Below are 13,394 nucleotides of genomic sequence, written 5' to 3' on the forward strand. Positions count from 1 at the left end.
AAAATTACACTTCCTGACTGCTGGGATCCCGGTCTGTTGTGTTAAAAAGAGCACTAGTATCTCAAGTTCTGCGTAAATACTCTGGATTTTTGGTGTACGGTATTTCCGTTATTTAATTAGGCGTGTGTTTTCTTCTGTGTAGACTGTTGGTGTTGTAAACCAGGATAAAAACGCAGAGCTGGAAACCAGTATGTCTTACGCAGGTGAGCAGGAGAGAAGCCATTCTAACAGCAGCACCTTGTCCGACAGAAGGCTCAGCAATTCCAGCCTCTGCAGCATCGACGAGCAGCACCGGACTGTCTATGAGATGGTGCAGAGAATCCTCTTATCCACTCGAGGATATGTTAACTTTGTTAATGAGGTGTTTCGACAAGTAAGTGTGTATGTTTGATTGCTATTGTAAATTTTTTTTAAGGGAAATATCATGGTTATGAGAGAGAACACTGCGAAGGCTGTTGGTCAGGTAACTGGTCAAACTTGATGCTAATCACACCAGCACCCTTTTAGTACTGAGGTAGAAATGGGTTGAAGCAGCAATTCCAGGTCACATAAATGTGCAGAAGATGGTCTCCAGCAGCTGAGTGAGCACACGTGCTTGACTGTGAAGTATCTAGTGTGGCACGGTTTAGGAACTACGTGTACCAGTGCTTTTCAGTGGGATGGTTGGCATTTCGACAGGAGGGAGTACTTTTGTGTGTGTTACGAACCACTGTGGCATGCTGCCCTCTCCTGGTGTTTGTTCACAGTATATAAGGTTAGACCAGCTTCCAGGGAACAAAGGCTAATGTGATGCAGTACTTTTATCTTTCTTCAGTACGATCAGTGTTCAGTAATTGAAACAGATAGTGGTATTTGGATTCTTTGTGTGTTTTATCTCTCCCTTACAGGAATCTCACGAGTCACTGTGAATTCCTCTACTCTTTTTTTTTTTTTTCTTTTTCCTTTCTACCCTACTTCTTAGCCTTTCTGAAAGCATTCAGTGTAGTGCCCATTCATCCTGCTGATGAGTTGCTGTTTCTGTAATATTGTAGCAGTTGGCTTCTGGCTTTTTTCAGTTTCTGCACCCTTAGTAAGTTGACAGTGGCTGTGAAGATATTTTCAGAAATTTCACATACTTGCTGCATGGCATATTTAAACTTGCTTTTGCAACCCTTCAATTTCTGTTGAAATCAGCTGTTGGATGTTGCACTTCATGCTGACTAGAGACAAAGGAGTATACTATCATGCAAAGATTTCCCCCAACCTGAGTAAGATACCTTTGTAATGTTTTTGCAGCTAAACTGGGTATAGGAAATGCTATAGTTTTTGACCCTGTTAATCATGGAGAGTGGGTAATCTCTTCATAGTTGAAAGGACCTATTTTTTAGTATGAAAAATGTATTTTCATCTCTTTCAGTGGTTTTATAATATAATGCATATTGATATCAGGTTTTTTTTTGTTGGGAAAATACGATTTTTTTGTACCAGGTGACATTTTCAGACATTGATTTCTGTGCCTGTTATCTGCAGTGCAAAGGTCTTTTGTCACTATATATATATTTTTTTTTTTTTTTTGTCTCCTAAGACCTCCAGAAATGTGGGGAAGCAGCCAGTCTAGCCTTTGAAAGCTTTTGGAGAGGACATCTTTGCAGAATGATTCCCAAATACAGATACTGAGTAGCATGTTGAAAATAAATTCATTGTGGTGATTTCCAAAACTGTGGTGAGAAGGGATCGAATGCCAGCCACTGTCACCCGCATCACCACTTACTGTCTTGCCTCTACCTACGCTTGCTGAAATGGCATTTCACATCGTATACTGCTGATGTAATTTGAAGTCGTCTTCTCCAGGAAGTGTAGCATAGTACCTAAGTTTAGCCTGCTAGACCTCTATGGCTAGTTACAGCTTGTGAGATGAATCCATGTTAAGTTAGACAGCTTTAAGGAGCAAAAATTTTGTCCGAACAAATACAACATGGAAGTAATTTGGAATTAATAGTTATGGAATTGTGAATGATGTAGGTATATGCATAGTTGTTGATTAATCATAACTCCTTCTAGTACAGACATAAAAGTAAAAATTATGTATCCTTTCTTTTTTTGAGCTGTATTATTTATGGGTGGTGGTGTGTGGGTGTCTTTATATATGCATGCACATCTATGTCCTATTTATAGTAAAATTAGTTAACTTTTCAATTTAGGCTTTTTTATTGCCACCTTCTGATATATCTGCAACACGGAAAGTGGTTAAGGTGTATCGAAAGTGGATACTGCAAGAGAAACCTGTGTTCATGGAGGAGCCAGACAAAAAGGAAGACAGTCAGGACGCTGTTGTCAACTTGGAGGATTCATCAGTGCAAACGGATGGTAAACATGTATGGTATCAGCGTTACTTACTTTATTCTGTTCGCCTACAATATATGATTTAAGTTTTAAACTCGCTTTGTAAATGAGTAACAATTTAAAAATGTCTGGAAAATCAAGATTAAAAAATGCTTTTATTTAAGGTCCAGAAATTTAAATAAATATTGAGTGCTCAGTAGCCCTTACTGAGTGCAGGGAAAAATTGCAGCTATTTTAAAAAATGTAATTTGTTGATTATTCCCTGTCTATACAAATATGATAGCAAGAACTTAATGGAAGAAATACTAATACATTCTGCAGTGTTAAAATTTACACTGTTGTTTGGCCTAGTGCATGTAGGACTATTTCCTTTTGGTGGTAGTTACTTAAGAATTTGAAAATATCTACTGATTTGTATATACTGGATGAAATATTTGGATTCAGACACCTTAATCTAGGAAATTAAAGTGTAGGTACAAATTCTGTGCATCATCTTTTTTAATATCCTATATTGAACCATCAGTAAAAGTTGACTTTGACACTATTGACACTGTGAAGCTATTTAAAGGGAAGTTTTGTTGTACTGAGAAAGAGGTTCGAGTTGTAAAAACATAGTGAGAATGACAAGTTTTTGACAGATTATTTTTGTAGGGGATTTACAGTTTTGTGAGGCTTAAATTCAAATATTACTGCAATGGGTGACTACAAAATGTGATATAAAATATTTTAAATAACATAGCTCTTAAAACTTATATGAACCTTTAAATTCTGTATACTGTCTGTTTGTTCAGAGATTACGAAATAATAGACATGAAATGAATGTAGGACATGACAGTTCTCCTTTTTTTGCTTTTGACATTTTAAATGATTTTGAATAAATATGGACGTATTCCTTTCTGCTTTGTCGCTAACTGAATCATGTTTTTGAAAGCTTTCCTCTGACCATTCAGGACATAAGCGCTCATCCAGCTGGGGAAGAACGTACTCCTTTACCAGTGCTGTTAACAGAGGATGTATATTAGAAGACGAGGACAAAAACGTTAAGGCTGGCGCTCAAGCTGCGTTACAGGTGTGTTGTATAGAAAGGTTGCAAGGCTGTAACTTACGTAATCGCAGAATTTGCACTACAAATTATAATGTAGTCTCTGAGATTAAGGAAAACAACTACCAGTAGTTGATAGTTTTTGTAAGATACAACTTGGAGTTCATTTATAACTTTTAAAAAATCTATATTAAAGCATGTGACCATGTTTTAGAGCCAGATAGCTATTTTAAGACAGAAGGTTCATTTTTTTTCTGCTGTGGGTACTAGTCAGAACTGTACATTAGCTTTCTTTGAACCTTATTTATTGGAAATATTGGTGGTTGCTCCAGCATACAGGAAATGAGTAGCTGGAGGAATGGTACTCTTGCCTGACTGAATAGAAGAGATACCTACAAACCTATGCTGTGTAATGCATGCCTTTGTGGGGTGTGTAATGCCCCCTGACTTTTCGCTAGAATGATGTAGAAAAATAAGTGACAGGTAAAACATAAAACTTGCTCTAAGGGAAGTGAAAGGTTTGACTGGAGGAGGACAAGTATTTTATTGTAAGTCTTGACTCTCTTTATTCCTGATACTATGTAAACTGACTGTAAATGCCTGTCTTGAAGGTATTCTTGACAAACTCTGCGAATGTTTTCTTATTGGAACCGTGCATTGAAGTCCCTGTGCTTCTGAAGGAGCAAGTTGATGCTTGCAAAGCAGTTCTGAGTATCTTTAGGCGTATGATAATGGAACTGTCAATGAATAAAAAGACATGGTAAGCTTAATATATTCTGCATCATTTAAGAGAAAATTATCCACATTTAAACTTTATGGGAGAATTATTAGGTAGGGAAAAGACTGGCTTTCCAGGGGTAGACCTTATTACGTAAGTCACACTTGTGACTTGCCTCTGAATTGATTTGTGAGATTGCAAGTTCTGCTGAGTCTACGTCATTGTACTATTTGACTTCAGGGTTCTGGCTCGTATTTCCATTCCTGACTTCAGCTTCTCAAACATTAGTTTTTACAGTCCACAACCAACTAATGTTATTTTGCAAATGATCTGTGAAGTCTGAAGTATGATTGCATTATCAATAAGTGTAAGACTTACTGGAGAATTAAGAGCATTTTTTGGTACATGAAAATTAACAAATACAATTAATAGAACGTGTGAACAAAAAGTACAATTTTGTTTTGGAACCAGGGAACAGATGTTACAGATACTCCTTAGAATAACAGAAGCTGTGATGCAGAAGCCGAAAGAAAACCAAATAAAGGATACATTCGCTCAAAGCATGTCGGGATTACTTTTCCGAGTGAGTGTTTGGGTTTTTTTGTTTGTTTGTTTGGGTTTTTTTATGTTGGTTTTTCTTGATGATTACTCGTAGTTTCAGTTAAGTACTATTGCACAGTACTATGAAACCTACTTGTAAAACATGAAAAAATTCTCCTTTGCAGTAATACAAGTAGTTATTCTGAAAACTGTTCCTAGCAGAGGGAGACAGATTCCAGGTGCAACAAGCAGTTGATTTGATCTGTTCTTCAGGGCTCCATTACAAACCGTGGTAGAACAGGGAGGCACACAGTCTCTTTGTAGGATATCTTCAATGAGTAGCTCTAAAGTGTAAGCTTGATGTAACTGTTTTCCTAGAAGTTCAGCTGGCAAGTCAAAACTGAGTCGCATTGAATGAGATGAAAACCTTTACACATCGTGTTGTACTTTGCATGCTCACCTACGGTATCTAGGTCTGAATGTCACCGGCATAGCTCAATCACTACAATTGTTCTGTAGGTGTAGCAGACAGTTCTTCATTCTATTATAATTATACACCGCGTATTATTTCAGTTTATCAGAGAACATATAGACCACCTGAAACATACGTTTCAGAATTTTTAGATTTCCGTAGTCAGTAACTTTCATAATTATTTACCCACCGATTTCTGGGAATGTTTTTCTGATGAAAAATATCTATGCATAATATCTGTGCATCATGAATAATCAATGCTAATATGCAGGTCGGTATTGACTTTATCAACATGCCGATTGGTGTTGGTGTTCTGAATTCGTCTTGACAGAAGTGCGTGAACTGTCACTTGTTTCTTTTCTCTCAGACCCTCATTGTGGCTTGGATCAGAGCAAACCTGAGCGTTTACATTTCTCGGGAGCTGTGGGATGAGCTGCTCAGCGTTCTGTCCTCCCTGACCGACTGGGAGGAGCTCATAAACGAGTGGGCCAATATCATGGACTCTCTAACAGCGGTGCTAGCAAGAACCGTGTATGGGGTGGAAATGACAAACTTACCCTTGGATAAGCTCAGTGAACAAAAAGAAAAAAAGCAGAGAGGAAAAGGTTAGTCTCTATGCTTCAGTGCTTTTTGTATCAAACAAGTTAGATATTTAAGTTTAAACTTAAAAATTAATTTAATCTAACATTAAGTACTACTTAATCTAGTGTAAGAACCTGTTTAATCAAATGCAAAGTACTTTGGATTTACGTATTTTCATCCTTCATTGTGGGAGGAAAGGTAATTGGGAGGAAAGCTATAAAAGGTAGCTATTTAGCAGGTTTTAGTACGCGCTTAAAATGAGTCTTTTCTGTGTAGCGGAAATGAAACGTGGTTTCCTGTGCTGTAGTCTGGCATAGTCATCAATGTAAAAATTCTTTTCCGTGTACTTTTATTAAACTTTATTAATTACAGTATTTTAGCTACATTTATGTGCCACCTTGCAATTGATGCACATAGTGAAGTAGTGATTTTTTTTTAATAATAGTAAAAATTCATCTATGTTGTTTAATATTTTTCATGTCTGAGTGCTTGTAAGTCCATTCATACTTTAGGAAGAATATGTGCCAAAGCATGCAATGCTATAGAATTTTGTTTTCTTTATCTCTAAGGTGGCATTTTAGAGCCTCAAAAGACAGCTGTAGTGGGAAGATCTTTTTCATTAAGCTGGAAAAGTCATCCTGAAGTTGTGGAGCCAATGAGATTCAGAAGTGCTACGACCTCTGGAGCCCCAGGAGTTGAGAAAGCAAGAAATATTGTTCGTCAAAGAGCAACAGGTTAGACCATAACTAAATGCTTATGTTCCCAAACACTCCGTAACACTCAAGTTTTAAATCTGCCCTTGTGTTGTGGCTGCTTCCAAAAGTCGTGCAACTCAATAATTAAGTGCCTAAGCAGAGATGTTGCGTACCTGTGTCTGGATGTCTTGATCACTACCAGTTTGAATAAAGAATGAAAGTATTTTGGAAAATTCTAAACAATTGCTTTTAAATACATTACATTTAATTGCACGTTAGTCATGTGCAAGTTATGTTTTTTGTAAAGAAGGTACAGTACATTCCTATTTTTGTTAATTTATAAGAAAGCATTTATTAACATCAGTCAGATAATATATATTGCTTCTGAACTTTCATACAGCTAGCTGTTTACTGTGAGCACAAGGTAAACCAGATATTTAATAAGAAAGGATGAAATTGTTTATTTGCTTTCTTTTTATTAGCATGATGAGGTATGTATAGCATGTCCTTTCCCTTTTTTCTGTCATGTTTACTTCTGGAAAGAGGAAAATGGGAAGAACAGGAGTGAGGAATGATGGGGGAATGTCTGAGACCCCAGGCATTGAACAGATACCTGATTTTTTGAAGCATTTCAGCAGCCTGAATTTGATCTCTTTTATTTCATGGTGGCATGTTTCTGCGTTCCAATTCAATGGGCTATGGATTAAAACTCTCCATAGAAAATCTCCTGCTTTTGAATGGAAGATATTTTGCTGCACGGCTTCCTTCCTCATTCATGACAGATTAGTTGTGTTTCTTACCAGGACAATTTGAAGGTGATTTAGTATGCTTTTGTGGCTACAGGCTTCATAACTAAGCCACAGTCTTCAGCTTAGATCATAAAACATTTTGGCATTGGAGTAAATTCATTCGTTGTGTCTCTTTTTATTTTTAAATTCAGCGAGTTCCTATTTGCGCTCCAGCGGAGAATTCCTCCTTTCTTCTGCTCCAGCATTTCTCCCCTAGCCTTCTCACCAGAGCAGTACAGAGAACCTAGAAGTATTGATCAGCAAGGACTTTACTTGGTTGTGCACGTTCAAATTAAAGAAACTTCCTACCGTTAATAAGAAAAGCTTATTTAGTAGGGAGCAAGTAGGTTGTCAGGTAGGAGGCTGAACTTCATGTATGAAAAGCCCTTAGTTTCATTTTGTGTCTCATGGTCATATAAAAAGAGAATTATTCTGGCTTTCATGGGATTTGGGATGATCAGTGGCTCCCAAATCAGCAGGTGCAAAAAAGTTTTATATTTGCACATGCAGTTATAACAAATAATAATTTCAAATATATAAAATGTATATCCGTTTTCTAAGGTAAGACTATTTAGAAACACACAAAATGCAGCTACTAGGCCTCCAGAGGTGTCATCTTTCAGAAGGAAATGTAGCAGTCCCTGAGGTGAATACAGAAGCCAGGGCTGTTCATAAGAGGACTTTCTTTAGCAGAAGGGACATTTTGGGAAAAGTGTATCCCACTGAGGGCTTTTTTAAAATCCCTGATATTCTCCATCCCCCATTTAAAAACAACAAAAAAAAACCCCTAAGTCAACATAGGAATACCAGAGCTTCCAGGTGAGGCTTTCTTTTGATCTGCAGTTAGAAGAGTAAGAGCAGAGAGTTTCTGCAGCAGCAGAAAATCTTTTGCCCGCTGCCCTGCTTGAGTATCTTTGCTTCCTCCTTCCTCCCCTCTGTCTTCTAAGTGTCAGCATTGACATTGCTGTGTACAAGAAGAGAAACTGTACAGTGAATAAGATGTTTTTTCCTAATAAATTTCTGTTAGAGACTTCTGTAATTCAGCATAGCTTTTTTAGTAATAAAATTGATGATAAATTGCTGTTTTTCTCTAAAGGAGACTTTAAGCTTATGACAATTGGATATTAATCCATAAAATACCAAGTTTTTAATGATATTAGACAGCCTCTAGTGTGTTAGCCACCTTGGAAAGTGTTTTTCTGGTGGCTTTTCTGTTCCTAACAAACAGTGAACCCATTTAAGTGTTGCTATTTTGAAGAGAAATTCAGTAAGATATGCATTCACACTGCACTTATTTTCTGCATTCCCTTGTGGTGAGTTAAGAACTCCAAAAACTTTTATGTAACTTGCGTCCCTTTCATCATCCTGTTCAGAAACGTGGAAAGCAGGGCTCAGTACCCCAAAACCAGAGTCTACAGAATAATTCAGGGTGTAAGGAACTTCATCAAGTTTAACATCCTGCTCAAAGCAGGGGTAGCTGTCCGTCAGACCAGGGTACTCAGGGCTTTATCCAGTCTGGAGCTGGATATCCTAGTTTTAAAAGCAAAACCAGAGGCAGCTGTATCTCTAGATTGATTTTTGAGAAGCACACTATCCTGCTTCTCAGATGAAAATGGATTGTTTTCAGCAGAGAGGAATGAATGTAAGAGGTAACTGGTTTGGGGGGGGGAGCATTGCTAGTAGAGGGCAACTTGAATAAATCTTCCATTCTTTATTTTTGAGCCGTCAGTACTGCTACGGATACTTCAATGAAAAGAAAAAAGGGTAATTCGAATTAACCCGGAGATAGGAATCATACACTGACAAAATGAAATATTCCACATTGTGGAACTGCTGTGATTCAGAAATCGTTAATTATTGCACTTCCAATGCGTGAGATACAGTTGCACATTGTTAACTTAGCGCTTGTAGGAAATACTTAATGTCGTAAAACTATTTTTTTTCAAGAGCTTTGTGTTTCGTTGTATCATGACATTCAAAACCCCAAATATTTCATTATTTTTTCTGACATAATTGTTGCTTTATTTTTTCCTGGAAGCTAAGCGAAGCCAGTCTATCAGCAACTGTGTTCATCTTTATGAGGCTTTGCCAGCTACTAAAAGTGTACCTCTTCTGCTTCACACTGTGAGCTCTCTCTTACCTGGTATCTCTTACACTTCTTGCTCTCACAGACTGTCAGGTACTGTACTTTAAAGTCATCTTTTATATAAATGTTCTGTATATTTTTAAACTGCTGTCTGTCTATTCCCTTTCTGTCCAGTTGATTATTCTTTAGTAGTGTGGAATGAGATGTTTTGCACTAGTTCTGTTTCCCATGTCTCAGATCTGTTCAAAACATGGTGTTAAGTAATATTGGTAGCCATTAAAAGACGAGCAAGTTTAATGGGAGCCTATCTTGTCCTTTTTCAAAATTGCAGAAGGTGGCAAAAAGTGGCTATTTCTAATGCTTTTTTGTTATTCTGTCACTGGGTTCATTGTCAAAATAGGTAACCTTTTCAGGGAAAAGGAGGAGAGCAATATCTTTTCAAGGAACTACTGTAGAAACTAGTTGAATGCTTGAATGTATGAGCTAGTGCAAGCAAAATATGCAGAGAAATGCATCTGGTCAAGCTACTTGATTTAAAAGAAAAATCTCGTTCAATCTGTTACACTCAGTTACAAATTGGTGCTTACAAATGTGGATTTTTTTTTTTCTTCTAAAGAATTCTTCCTGTGATTATTGGTTCCAGAAGGAAATCTAAAATATTTGTCTGTGCCTCCTAGTTCTCAGATAGTGTTTGATTTCTCTCAAAATGTTTGTAATACTGCAAGCAATGCAGTTTTTGTTCATTTTAATATTAAAGATTACCATGAATTACAATTAGATTTATATTCCCTAGTAACTAAAGTAAAATTTATTTTAATTCCTTAATAAAGAAATGCTTTTATTCATGTTTACACTTTCAATTACTTAATTTATTAAAGGTTTCCAAGCAGTTGTTAAAGTTTTAATACAGTGCAGACCAAATATACTAAGGCTTAGGAATGCAAAAACTAAAGACAGCAATCCCGATTTGGGCATTTTAGTGGTTATTTAGGCTGAAGTGGGTGTATTTTTGCTCAAAAGTGTAGTGAACTTTTTTCCTGCTTTCGATACAGTCTTGTCCTGTGGAACTTGCTGTTGTGATAAATAAAGCTCGAACAAACCCTAAGCATACAACTTCTGAACTGACTTCTGTACTGGTACCCAGACATAGATGTGAAAAACAGATGTAACGGCCTGAGAATACAAAGCTGCTTTGTTGTAGGGCGTTCATCCTCTCACCTAGCCAAGATGTGGTGGTGGAAGCAGTGAGATTTCTTTCTCATGTTAGCAGACTTTCTTTTACTCTGTTTCCAACTAGTAAGTTTCTGAAAATATGACTTTCTGTCACCTCCCACATTTCACTTCCTGGGAGGGATTTCTGACTCCTGAGCTCTAACCAGAGTTGTTAGCTGCTGTAGCAAGAGAAGTATCGTATGTGGTGCATTATGGCTCTCTAAGGGATTCCTATTCTGTGAAATATCTTTAGTGTTTTTTCATCTCATGCTGCTTACAGTTATCTTCAGTCGTAACACTGAAACCGTTCTGGCTAGTGAATATGGGCATTGACCTGAAAGACGAACTTTTATTTTTTTTATTACTAATTTATTATTTTATTTATTGCTTTCTGTGAGACACTTAAAGTCAACATTGATACTTTGATTTACTTTCAGTAAATATCAGAACAGTTAGTTTTTGTACGTGTGTATTTGTGAGAGAATTTTCTAAAATACACGCAACGTTTATTAAATATTTAAGTATTATTTAAACTCACTTGGTAGTGTAGATTGAATGAACTGAGCGTACTGTCGTCCTCCTGCAGGCGGCTGCTGCAGTCTGTGTATATTGGTCTGTAATCTTGTGTCCCGTGGGGCTGTACTTCCTGCTCATTTCTGGTTAAGTGTAGCCTCAGTGTCGGTGCCTGTGGGGCAGGCAGGAAGCAGAGCAGAGGAAAGCAGAGAAGAGGAGGAGAATAGAAAAGTGGTGGACAGGTCGCTTTTATTTAATGTGCATATTACATAACAATGTGCTGAAAGAAATCTAGAAGACTTAATAATTGAAAAAAAGAAATTCAAGGGTTCTTATAAGCGTTGCTACAGCAGCATTTTTCATAATTTTTTAGAAAAGCATTGGCTGTGCAGATTGAACAGTCTGCTGGTGGTTCTGTTGGGTCAGCTTTGATGGGGTGTGGGGGCCACCTCTTTGACTGCTTGCCGGGGAAAGAGTTAGCAATTAGCTTAAGTATGGTAGGTGGCATTAACCAGTCTCATGGCCATAACCAAAAGCACCACTACTGAATGCGAACGTACTTGATTCCGAGTGTTACTGTCTTTTTCCTTCCCCGCTCAAATGCTAAGAGAAATGCATTTCTAAAAGCATTGTGTTTGCTAGCTCATCTCAAGAGTTCCTGTTGCTCCTTCCCCAGTACGTCAATTTACTTTCTCACTTGAATTTTCATGCCTCTCTCTCCTCTCTTTTTATTTCTTATTTTCAGTTACAGCAAAGAGGTTGCATAATTCAGTTTGTCCTCACAAACTAAGCCTGAATCATATGTAGCTCAGATCTTTTTTTACTCTGTTTGAATTGTTGCCTTTTTTATTCTCCCCTTCGCCTCTTCATGGAGGAAAAGTCAGTAAGCACAGTCATTTTCTGCACTCTGCATTTATAGTAGTTTTGCTGCCTCTTCTCTATTCTTTCTGTTTCCAGAACAAACAGGGTCTAGTTTGGGTCCCTAGCACTGAAAAACATAGCTTTGTTCATGTGACATCCTCCCACCCTTCCTTGTGCACTCCAAACCCACAGAGTAATTTCTGTCCTTTTTCTAGACTTTTTACCACTTAAACTGCTCATACATCTCTCTAAACTTTACGATTTTTCTAAGGATATTTTATAAAACTTAAATTATAACTCCTGTAACTAGGAGTTACATTCTAGCTTTGTAACTTGGGAGTTTTAAATACTTGAATGGGTCACTTTTTCGTATAGCTTTCTTAGGTAAGGAGTTCATATGTGTATATAATTCTGAGGTTGTGCAAATATTTTGTTTTAATTAAATCAACAGAAGTTGAAGAATCTCAACAGCTGGAAAATTCAACAGGAACAGAAGCTATGGGCCTGTTTGCAGACCAAGAGCAGCAGCTAACTCGAAGTAGCAGCACTTCAGATATTACAGATCAGTTTCCATCTGATTTTTTTCAAGGTAATTTTGATAAAATATAGTGATAGTGTGCTTCTGAAGAAGAAGTGTTGAGACTTGTTCAGCCTCATAAATGCTACTTTGGTTTCCAGTTCTGTTCTAAAATGGTTTTTATCTCATTCTCTTAGTAAACATATTGTTGGTATCTTGTTGAAAGAACTGTTTTTAAGAAGCTAAAGACCACAAATGCAGGGCATGACCTTTTATAAAACAGGGCGGTTAAAAATGAAACCTTTGAATGTATGCATTTTGTATGTAACTCTTAAACTTTTTTTAATCTGGCTTGCATTTAAATTTTGTGTATTAAAGCTAACAGTTCTACTTCTGTTCCTATTGCGTAAGTATGTTTTGCTTATGAAGGATTTTTCAAAACGTCATGTATTCAATTTTAATGTTGTATTACTTCACTTAGTTATAAATGTAAGAAGTGTACATGTAAATGTAACTGAAATTTTGATATAATCTGCTATGTACTTTGGTCCCACAAATGTTTATATTTCTTGTTTACTTTCTAAAATTTCTAGGTAAAAAGGCTGGGAGTTCTCATAATTTAACTTCTTCAGACTCCAAATCAGTTCAGGAAAATAAGGGATATACAAAGAAGGAACATGAAGCTGAGCAAGTAAGGCAAGATAGAAAGTGATTATTGATAAGATTCTACCAATGTTTTATTTCTAATCAGGTGCCTTTTAGTATTTAGAAACTCTAGCAATTGGAAGTGTGAAAAATCATTAATCACAGTTCTAGTATGGAATCTGGAATTGAGCTGTTGTAGCTGTTCATTATGCTGTTTGGTGTGATCATTCTGTGTCTCCTGATCTTGTCAGTTGCCTATGCAGTTTGATGTAATTGGCTGTACTCTAGTCTTATACAAGACTTTTGTGCTTTTTTTATATTAACTATAAACAAGAAGTTCATAACTTTTTAAATATAAATAATTCATGGCTATTATAGAGCTACAGTACACTGGAATAAAT

At 36.8% G+C, this 13,394-nt stretch overlaps 1 protein-coding gene across 9 annotated transcripts in view; it reads left to right on the top strand.

Annotated features, from left to right (window-relative positions):
* Positions 1–13,394, top strand: part of RALGAPA2 (Ral GTPase activating protein catalytic subunit alpha 2) — a 135,695-nt gene that overhangs the window by 30,378 nt on the left and 91,923 nt on the right. For 8 of the 9 annotated variants that reach the window (XR_012673287.1, XR_012673288.1, XM_075147889.1 and 5 more), the window contains 9 exons: positions 143–373; positions 2,181–2,354; positions 3,254–3,391; positions 3,976–4,124; positions 4,554–4,665; positions 5,462–5,699; positions 6,246–6,410; positions 12,283–12,420; positions 12,942–13,039. Coding sequence is in view for 7 of the 9 variants with exons in the window: in XM_075147889.1 (XP_075003990.1) it covers positions 143–373; positions 2,181–2,354; positions 3,254–3,391; positions 3,976–4,124; positions 4,554–4,665; positions 5,462–5,699; positions 6,246–6,410; positions 12,283–12,420; positions 12,942–13,039 (1,443 nt within the window). In the remaining 2 variants the exon portion in view is untranslated. The remainder of the gene's footprint in view (positions 1–142; positions 374–2,180; positions 2,355–3,253; positions 3,392–3,975; positions 4,125–4,553; positions 4,666–5,461; positions 5,700–6,245; positions 6,411–12,282; positions 12,421–12,941; positions 13,040–13,394) is intronic. The other variant, XM_075147896.1, reaches the window with a different exon arrangement.

Source organism: Calonectris borealis, chromosome 3 (assembly GCF_964195595.1).
Source record: "Calonectris borealis chromosome 3, bCalBor7.hap1.2, whole genome shotgun sequence".
Classification (NCBI taxonomy): domain Eukaryota; kingdom Metazoa; phylum Chordata; class Aves; order Procellariiformes; family Procellariidae; genus Calonectris; species Calonectris borealis.